Raw genomic sequence first — 10,269 nt, 5'->3', positions numbered from 1 at the left:
TTAATTAATGAACTACTTGTTGAACCACTAAACCACTATATCAGTACCCTGACCGAGTTGATGACTGATACAGTTTTAATAACATTGGAATGGAGAGCCCCAAAATCAGTGCAACTCTTAGGCCTCGATATTGGTGCATGGTCCCTCAAATTTCTATAGGTACTACACTCCACATGTGTCAAGTGGCCATTAGTTAGGAGCCATGCATGACGCTTATTGGTCAAACGTCATATTTTCGTATCATCATTTGGAGTTAGTATAGAAAGACAAGTACACCCAAAATAAGAGAAAATATGTAATATGATTTAAGACTTTTATCTTTAAGATATAATGAGATGACATTTTTACTCTATGTGTAAGTATAAAACTGATTACTTGTCTCTCCATTAACAGAGACAGTCCTAACTTCATCATTTTGTGATTGACACAACCTGTCTGTGTCAACCACTAGTTCCATGACATGTATCCACAATAACATCACTTAATGGGTTTTCATGGTGTGCGCTTCGGTTGCCTCTAATCGATGTCTCATAAAATGTTGCTTCTTCATATAATTATCAGGTTTTCATGCTCATTCTACAACACTCCTATTTACCTCGACATTAATTTATTTGCCGCGATGAGTATAACACTTTCATATTGTATTTCTTCATTCTTCCATTTTTGTTTCTTGTTTTAGTATTAACATTATGTCTTTATATTATAAATAATCATAGTAATAATAATGAATAAGAATAAATATAAATGTTAAATATACATATGTTAATAAAGATGAATTTGATTAATCATTTAAAAAGAATATTTCCAATAGTAAATAATAAATGGTTTCTTTTAGAATAAAATGAATTATTTATCATACTCAATGATTAACAATTAAAATATAATAAAAATAAAGGAAATGACATGATCTCACTTGTTTTCCCTAGATCATATTTGAACCATCCTCATATGTCGCTTTTGTTTGTTAAAATTTAATTCCAAAATTGAAATCTCAAATAAAAATATTTTGACATAATAAATAAATGATAAAAATAAAAAGTAATGATAATAATAAAGATTTCACTTAATAAGATATAATGAATACAAAGTAAATATAAACATTTTATTAATTCATCCTAAAAAATAAAAAATACAAAAAATAATAATCACATTAAGAATGAAGGAAAGACCGTGAGTATTCATTTCTTTTCTTCAACTCATCATTTGAACAGTGACATATGTTCCGGAAAAAAATTAAAACGTACCCAATAAATAAACATTTTGTACCTAGAACTACATAGCATAGCATTTTTCATATTACTCATCAGAATATGTATGAGTAAGATATAATCTTGTCAGACAAAAAAATAAAATAAAAATATTCTTGCTTTTTATAAATTAATAAATAAAAATAATCAAACCAGTTTAAGGTATAAATTAGTCCATGCAACTAAAGAGTGTATAATCTAATATGGGTGGAGGGGTGTTATTATCTTCACTGGTTTGTAATCGACTACCGAATCTAAATCTCTAATTTAAAGATCAATGCATACTGAAGTTGGATATAAAGAGAGTATTATATGTTTTGACTGAAAAACGTATGGGCGATTCCAATTATTTGGAAGATTGTGTATTTTCCGGTTCATTCTTTTCAAGACGTGTAACCAGTATTGACCAAAAATCAGGTTGCAAAAAATATGGGTATTCAAATTTAAACTAGTCCAAAAATGAAACTGAAAATTGATCCAAAATATACTGAAACAGCAAAAACTGAATGTATTTGGATTATGTTGAATTTATTTTTTTAAAATTGGTTTGACTCGGTTTTTGGTTCCAACTCTAGGAACCAGACTGGACCGAAGTATGTTAGAATTTCATTATGATTGGTGAACTACCAATCCTAAGATCTTGAATTTCATGATTCTCACACATAATATAAAAGAAGGATACAAGGTCATATCTGAATCTATGTTCTCATATACTCTTTTTGTATGTCTTTGAAGAGAGTTTTGGTATGATGATCTTCCTCAACCAAATCTTGAATTCTTTTTGGGACCTTCGTTTTCTATCTAATGGGGAGAGATGAAAACTATTTGTGATTTGGTATCTTGGAGACCATAACCGTTCCTTTTGCGTTAACTTATAGAGATTCCCTATAGGCTAACTGTTTAGGTATCCACTCATTAAGCTCATATTCGTTATCGATTTTAGAAGTCCTATAGGTTGTTAGAAATTAGATCACTAGTTTTGTAACTACAAGAAATAGATAGCCGATATAATTGTATTAAATATATGATGTTCTTCTTAATTAGAAATTATGAATTTCTAACAAAGTAATATGGCAAAGTTCCAACTCTTGTTGTTACGATCTTGTTATTGTTGTCCTGATGCTATTGTGCTCATATTGTTAAAATTATGTTATTCTAGTGTTGTTGTTGAAGCCTTGATGAACACTGTATTTTGCTACTGTTTTACTATTACTGAACACTTTTTTCTTGCTATTTTGTTGTTGTTGACCACTATTTTTTGTTATTTTATGCTTAATATTTGGTCATTTTTAAAAGTTTTAAATGTATTTCAATTACAATCTTTTATAAAAAACTATCCAACTCTAGCTGAAACCATATATAATGTATGAATTGAATTGAATCAGACATCTTAATGTAACAAACAAGACTAAACCACAAATTAAATATGTGTTTGGATCAAATAAGTTTTTGCCTAAAACCAATTCAAACCGGCCACACACACCCCTAGGGACAATATACAATTTATGAACATTTTTATTTATTATCATACCTTTGATTTCAAACAATTTATTTTGTAACTTTTTTTAAATCCTGTTTTGGACAAAAGGGATAATTAAACGCTTATTAGTTTTTTCTATAAAAAATGTTAAATTCTTCAAAATTTTGAATCAATGTCTTGTCCTGTTGTTTAACTAATTTATTTAAATCTATGGGACAAAATTGTACATTTCAGAATAAATTATTTTAATAATTATCAAACCTGAAATTTTTATAAGATATTTTGTCGTTTTCCATCTAAAACGTTTTTTTTAAGTAATTGTAAAGCATCCGAATAGACACAAGACAAAACAGTCACTTTCACACAAAAATTATGCTAACGTCATTAAAAAATTCATACTTCAACTGCTTATAAAAAAATGCTAATTATACACTATTTACACTTTGAATTTGATTATTTCTATTTAACCATTAAATAGAGAGATAATTTATATAATTTAATGAATCCTATAAAAGATTACTAAATAATAGTAGTGTTTAAACTTAAAGAGTTTAAATACAAATTCACTTAAAAAGATGTGCATATTTTATATATGCATCCCAAACATATCATATACTCGTATTTGTACCAAATATTCATATGCCACAAGCTTTATAAACAAAACAATTCATTTGAAAAAAATCACTATAGGCAACTTTAGGCTAGTCAATGTGTATCAACTTCCAAGAAGCCTTTCAATATTGTATCTAGTGGTATAAGTGGTTTAAGTTTAAATCGCAAAACCGAACCAAACCTCAAAATGTAGTTAAATTCAATTTCGCGGTTCGGTTGTTTTTCTTAAGGAACTGTTTATGTTTGATTCGATTTATGGTTTTAAAAATTTAGGAACTGTTGGAACCAAACCGAACCGTGTATTAAAGAAATATATACTAGGGATTAGGAATAATATTTTATTATTGTTTAAAATCTTCAACCAATTTTCTAGCTTAAATTATCAATTTTTGTGTGAATTGTAGTGCTATATATGTTACTAAATTGTTATTAAGTTAGTATTATATATGTTATTAATTACTAAATTGTTTCCTACTGTCTTGTGATTTGGAATATATTTTCCAACTTTTGTGATATTGAGTTTGAAACTAACATATGTAATATATTGTTATACTTGTAAGGTTATAAATGTAACTATTATATATTTTACTAATTGATATATATGTTACTAATCATGAATTGTATTGTTATATATGATTCATAATTTTTTATAATAATAGTAATAATGTTTATCCTTTTATGGATAAACAATATATCTTGTAATATATTTTGAAGTTTCAAATGATGCAAGATTTTTTATAAAAATGTAAATGGAAAAACCGTGAAACCGAACCGAACCATTCAAGAGCGATTCGGCTCAGTTCTTATAGTTAAATTTGCGGTTAATTGAGCAGAACTTAACTATATATTTTGATCGGTTCGGTCACTAAAATGACCCAAAAATCAAACGGAGCCGAATTTTTACACTCATAATTGCATCATCTTAAGATGCAGGTATTCCAGAAAATAATAAAATTGGCACAAATGAATTACAGACACATGCTAAGTCACTGACCTTATTGAAGAAACATAGTATTTAAAAGAAAGAAACATGTTAATACAAACTAGTTTAATACATCAAACACTGTTCAGAAAATGAATTACAAACTATAAATAACTAACAAACTTGAAGATAGCAGAATAACCAACTTGAACTATGACTTCAGCTACTAGAGCATTTTATAAAAACAGGTCTTAGGAGTTTTGTTTGAAAAACCTTCAGCTTTCATTTTCACTTTTCCTTACTAATTACAGAAATGTCACCCAATTTTAAACTTTCACATGTTTTCAAATATTTGTACGGTAAACAGCGAAAACGATATTGTGTTGCTTTCAATGTTTCCTGTACAAACATTTAGGGTTCGTTTGCGAGTTGAGTTTTGGAGAGGAAGAGAGAAAAATGAAAAGCTTAAGAGCCATTTCACAATATAACTCATGGCTTTCAAGCCTTTCTTCTCCTCCAAAATCCAACTTGCAAACAGACCCTTAAAGACCTGAAATGAAATTAAACAAGGTGACATTTTTGTAGTTATTAATTAAAAAGAAAATATATACTTCAACAAAACATACCCTATATTGCATGAAGCCAATTCAAGTTAACATCAACTTGAGGAACCTCTATCTTTAGATTGGGATTCAAAGCTTCCCATGACGCAGCTGTTTCTTCATCGCATATGACCTTTAAATTCTCAAAGTTGATGACTGAGTATGGCAATTCACACCTTGCACAGTTTGTCATGTAGAGATTTCTTAGATTCGACATATTACCAATGTCCTCCGGCAAACTCGGAAGACTTAAGCAGTTTGAGATGTCAAGAAGTGTTATCTTTGAAAGACTTCCAATAGAATCTGGCAACCATTCCAAATCAGTACAGGAACTGAGCCTTAGGAGTTCCAAATTCACCAAGTTTCCGATTTCTTCGGGCAGTGCACAAAGCTTGTGGCAATTAGTAATATTGAGCTTCACTAGAGGGGTAATATCACAAACCCCGGTAGGCAATTCCACCATATCTTTGCAATAATCAATACTTAATTCAACTAGATTTGGCAGTGCATCTGAAACTGGGATGGTGTTACTTTCAAAAGCTTGACTCATATTACACATGTAGAGGGATAGTTTTTTAAGATTCTTCAGTGTGGCCAAGGAAGGAACAGAGATCCGCTCCAGTCGGATTCTTTTCAAGTTGGATAAAGAGCCGAGAAGCTTAAAATTGTCCAGTTCGGAAGGATGGAAACCGTAATTTGTGACTATCAGAACTTTTAGTTCACTCATTTTCTCCATGAAATCTGGAAAGGAATACTCCTTAGTTTGAAGATTAAAAATCAGAATTTCAGCTTCATCTGCTCGAAAGTTGGACCAATCTGAACTACAAGTTTCATCTGCAAACATAAAACATGATATCAATTGTCGAACAGGGATGAATAACAGATCACTGCAACTTTCTTCTAGCATGTTTAGTTTGCAAGTGTATTTACTTAAAAGAAAGGTTTTAGTATAACTAACCATTTGATATTGACAATGTTCGTGCAGAGACCTTTAATGGCTTCGATTTAACACAAAATCTAAGAAATTTTGAAAATATATGAGCAATCATGCCTTGCTGCTTCTCATCAAGCCACCATTCTCGTTTATTTTCATTTACGTCAATAATCAGTCTTTTTCTCTGTTTAAGTGGTTCCTGGGTGCTTTGATAAATTGTAAGTTCTCTAAGAAGATCATGTTGTACAACAAAGTGGTTATTGTAGTAGCAATTGTCTGTGTCGCTCGCATTTTTCCTGGCAAATGATCACAATTAATTCTCCTGAGACATAAAGTCTCTCACTATTAAAATACATGTTCAAATATCTAAACTTAAATTAGAATATTTTGTAATTATTAGGATAATTATTTTTACCTTATTCTCTGCTATCTTTTAGTAGTAGTCATTTATTCCTTGTAGCCTATATAATATGATTTCTTGTAACGATATACACAAATCAGAATAATATCCTAATCTTTTCTTTTTGAAGTTGGTATCACGGCTCGTGACCTGGTTGACTCTGCTTCCATATTCAACTCTAGTCTGCCTTCATTCACCATCTTGATGGAGAGTGTCGTAATATATACAGTACATTTAAATAAGAATATTCTATAATTGTTGTAGATTATGTAGCTACTAGGATAAATATAATTTAGCTTACTTTCTGCTATCTTTTAGTAGTGGTCATTTATTCTCATCTGTTTCTTGTAGTCTATATATTGTAAATCCTTGTAATTGTAAAGGTTTTGACACAAGTCAGAATAATATTCATATTTTTGCGATCTTCTCTCTTTCAAGTCTACATGCTCTCATTTGGATAGAGTAATTACGAATTCCAACTCTTGTCCTCGTAATAAGTTCACAAATAAACGAAACTGCATAACGCGAGAAATTGACATTTGGGAATATTCTGTAAGGAATGACCTGCTTCTCACATGAGCTACACAAGCTACCGAGTTATTTGTTCTATAGAGTACAACTCATGTTATATAATTAGCATTAAGTAACTTAGAATAAAAAAATTATAACCGTACCTTGCTACCAAGACATTGGCCAGATTCATGGAGTCTAATTTGTTGATGATGTCCATTGCTTCTTTGCCGTCATCATCTAGTTCATAAACTTCTACCCATATATCAATGAGAGCGGAAACAGGAATTCTTTGGTCTTCCGGAAATAATCCTAGGTCCATGAAGCACTCCTTGATGATAGACTTATCTTCCAGAACATCCAAGATCTTTTGTATGCAAGTAAGTAATTTTTTATTAGAATCGACTATAGAATGACCCCGAGACAATTCTTCCACCATTGTTTGCCAAAACTTATAAGGCTGATGACTGAGTGATTTACCAATTACTTTAATGGCAAGCGGTGAGCCCTTGCAACCTCTCACAATCTGTACATCAGTGCAAGAAAATATAAATGCATGTAATCGAGAAAATATTATCACTTTGAGGGATCAAAACATAGTTTGCTGTTTAGGTAGTCAATCTCAATTAGCTGAGTGAGCAGCTGACCCCAAAAATGGGATAGTGGGATATCGAGTAGCGAGATAACCGGGATTTAGACATTTACGGAAACTAAATAAGTATATACATTAGACACATATATATGCTAAAAGATAGACAAAATTAAAGGCATAGCTCAAAATCAATGACATAACTCCAATCCAATAACAATATAACTGAGATGGTGGTGGCTATGAAGTGGTGATAGTGCCTGAGGCAAAGATGATGCCATGGCACAAAAGCTGCTCACCCATGGGATCGACTACTCAGATTTCTGAAACTTTTGTGTGTTAAGTCAACAATAGTTTGTCGAATACAAGTTAGTCATGTCATGTGATGTCTACATCAAGTAAAGGAATTGGTAATTTATGAGAAAGTAAGAGTAAGCACCTTTCGGACAAGATCTTCATCAGGGACATTTGATTTGTTTCCTTCCAAGAGAGCAATGTGATGGAAAAGGGCCGTTGCCTCTTCATGACGAAGTGGTTTTAAGATGTATGGGGTGCCAAGTTTAGGAAATGCAACCCTTGAAGTGACCAAAATCTTATAATCTGACAAGTGGAATTTAAATTTCTCAACAAGGGGTTCTGAGCCAGGCCAAACATCATCAAGGACCAACAATATTGGACTTTGCCCAATTTTCCTCAGCAAAAATCCCAATTCGTTAATTGCATCTTCCTTGCTTTGAATCTCGGGCACTTGATATCCACAATGTTCAAATAGTCTCTCTACAATGATCTCCAACTTGGGCATTTTTGAGAACGTGACAAATAAAATATTTTCCCCAAATTTACCTAGCGAAACCAAAGAGATTTGTCATCCTAGAGAATTTGATATCTTTGTACCATTTCAGGATACAAATGTATATAAGTTATTCATCAAGTGCATCTACGCAATAGAACAATTTTTACTGCATTTAATATTCTACTAATTGAACAGAAAAGAAAATGATACATGTGAGAAGAAAATGCTTCCTTCATCTTTTAAAAGCAGCATTTGCAATGAATAGAAAATGCCAAGGATATTTCCTTTTGATGTAATTTGGACAACAATGAACCCTTTTTTAACTTCTCAAGTCATGAGTTGAAGTGGAATTGAGTTAGTTGACAAAGTATTAGTGAGCTTGAAGTGTACTATAAGCTGCTCTAAACTTCAGAAATCCGAAGCTGAAACATTTGGCACAGATTGTTTTCTTCTTTCCTTTATAAAACTTATGTTTGCAAACACCATCTGATGTTTGCAAAATTGGAATGATTATTTTGGCACCACTTTCGGTTACTATCTCTCAATATAAACAAATAATTAAGTGATAGTTTATGACAAAATATTGAAAGTCAGAGAAATAGCACATGTGAAGTTTATGAAAGAATTGATGATGAGGAGGGAATTAGCTAGAACACTAGCAAAATTTTAAAATGAGGCAATGACCACAGAGCCATGATGAATTCTTCCATGAGATCGAGTGAGTGGCGGATTCACTACCAGGAATCAAGGGGTGCAAGTTGTATTAGGTGATCCAAAATATATCAAAATATGACAAATGATAACTAAGGGTCCAAAAACTATTAGCTGTAACATATACACATTTTTCCAGGGTGTGTTTCCAGGGTGTGCATGCACACCCTAATTTATCTATGTCTCCCCAACTGGATCAAGTTGTTCAGGTTCTCAAGTTCTTGATCCAGTGATCCACAATAATTAAAGTATAATCAACTCAAATTAATCGAAATCTAATCTAATTTACTAATAACTCAATTCGAATAAGTCGAAGTAAGGAAAACCTCATACAAAAAATGATTAAAAACCAATGTTTTAAATTGCACTTTGCAACCGCATTGCCAGCCCAATTTCCCGCATTTTCTTTAATTTCCCGCAATAGGTAACCGCAATTTAAAACACCGGAAGACACAAAAGCATAGAAGAGTTTTGGCACTTACCCTTGACTTGTGTATCCCAGCAAAGCTTAGTAGCCAAAGTGGTCTTACCTGACCCTCCCAAACCAGTCAACCCTATAATGGACACACCACCATCCTTCATCACCTCCATCTTCAACTTCACCAACATCTCATCCAACCCAACACTAAATTCTTGATTCTCAGGAACACTACAAGGACCCTTAGTGGGTCCCCTAATAAAAATTTCATCAAAATTCTTCCCACTTAGAACCTTAAGAATCTCTCTCACCTTAATAAGAGTATCCTTCACATCTTTTGCCATAACAAGAGCTTGCTTATCATCATCATCATCAACATTTGTGGACCCCACCACAGTAGAATCTTCTTCCTTGCACCAAATTCTACTCCAAAATTTACTGAAACCATTTTCTCTTGCATCTTTCACTTTTATAAGGGTCTTTATTTCTTCCCTTGGCGGGTCCAAATTCTCATTATATTTCTTGATCTCTTGGAGAAGTGGGTTCAAATCTATGAGCGTTGACCTTAGGACAAGCCTGGTCCTCTTGTTCTTGCGAGCTTTGTCAACTATTTCTAAGATCTTCTTCAGTGTCTCTTGAAACAGTGGTGCAAGTGAAACAAGTTGTGTTGTATCAGCCATGAATGAAATGGGTTCTTCTTACTGTGAATCAAATAAGTAATAATGGGTTTATGAGAAGAGATGAAAAGTTTTGATTCATTTCAGAAGAGATGAAACTTTCAAGTTTGAAAGGGTATATGGTATATTGTAATAAAAACACAAACATGGTTGAATTTATGTTAGCCTCACAAATTTCAACACCAGTATTCATTAATTATTGTTTACAATAACCCCTTGGATGGGGTCTTGGAGTTGGGTCAAGCTTGACATTTCTGCTTTTATTTGAACATAGCTGAAAAAAGACTTATATAAAGAGTTTTTATAATTTCACAATCTCATTTATTATTCATATTTAATTATAATTGACTTTTAAATTTTAGTAATTTAAATAA

General features: G+C 31.9%; 1 protein-coding gene across 1 annotated transcript; it reads right to left on the bottom strand.

The window, feature by feature from the left end:
• Nucleotides 1-4,340: 4,340 nt before the first annotated feature.
• Nucleotides 4,341-10,023, bottom strand: LOC109340137 (probable disease resistance protein At5g66900). The gene is made up of 6 exons (XM_019577720.1): nucleotides 9,283-10,023; nucleotides 7,736-8,139; nucleotides 6,872-7,233; nucleotides 5,822-6,093; nucleotides 4,807-5,697; nucleotides 4,341-4,675 (listed from the first exon to the last, which is right to left on the bottom strand). The coding sequence occupies exons 1-5, from the start codon at nucleotides 9,896-9,898 to the stop codon at nucleotides 4,889-4,891; spliced, it is 2,463 nt and encodes an 820-aa protein (XP_019433265.1). The 5' UTR covers nucleotides 9,899-10,023; the 3' UTR covers nucleotides 4,341-4,675; nucleotides 4,807-4,888.
• Between the last annotated feature and the right edge of the window lie 246 nt (nucleotides 10,024-10,269).

The sequence above is a fragment of the Lupinus angustifolius genome, unplaced genomic scaffold (assembly GCF_001865875.1).
Source record: "Lupinus angustifolius cultivar Tanjil unplaced genomic scaffold, LupAngTanjil_v1.0 Scaffold_144_47, whole genome shotgun sequence".
Lineage (NCBI taxonomy): Eukaryota > Viridiplantae > Streptophyta > Magnoliopsida > Fabales > Fabaceae > Lupinus > Lupinus angustifolius.
The sequence above is the reverse complement of the archived record's forward strand: the minus strand, read 5'-3'. Positions and strand labels throughout refer to the sequence as shown.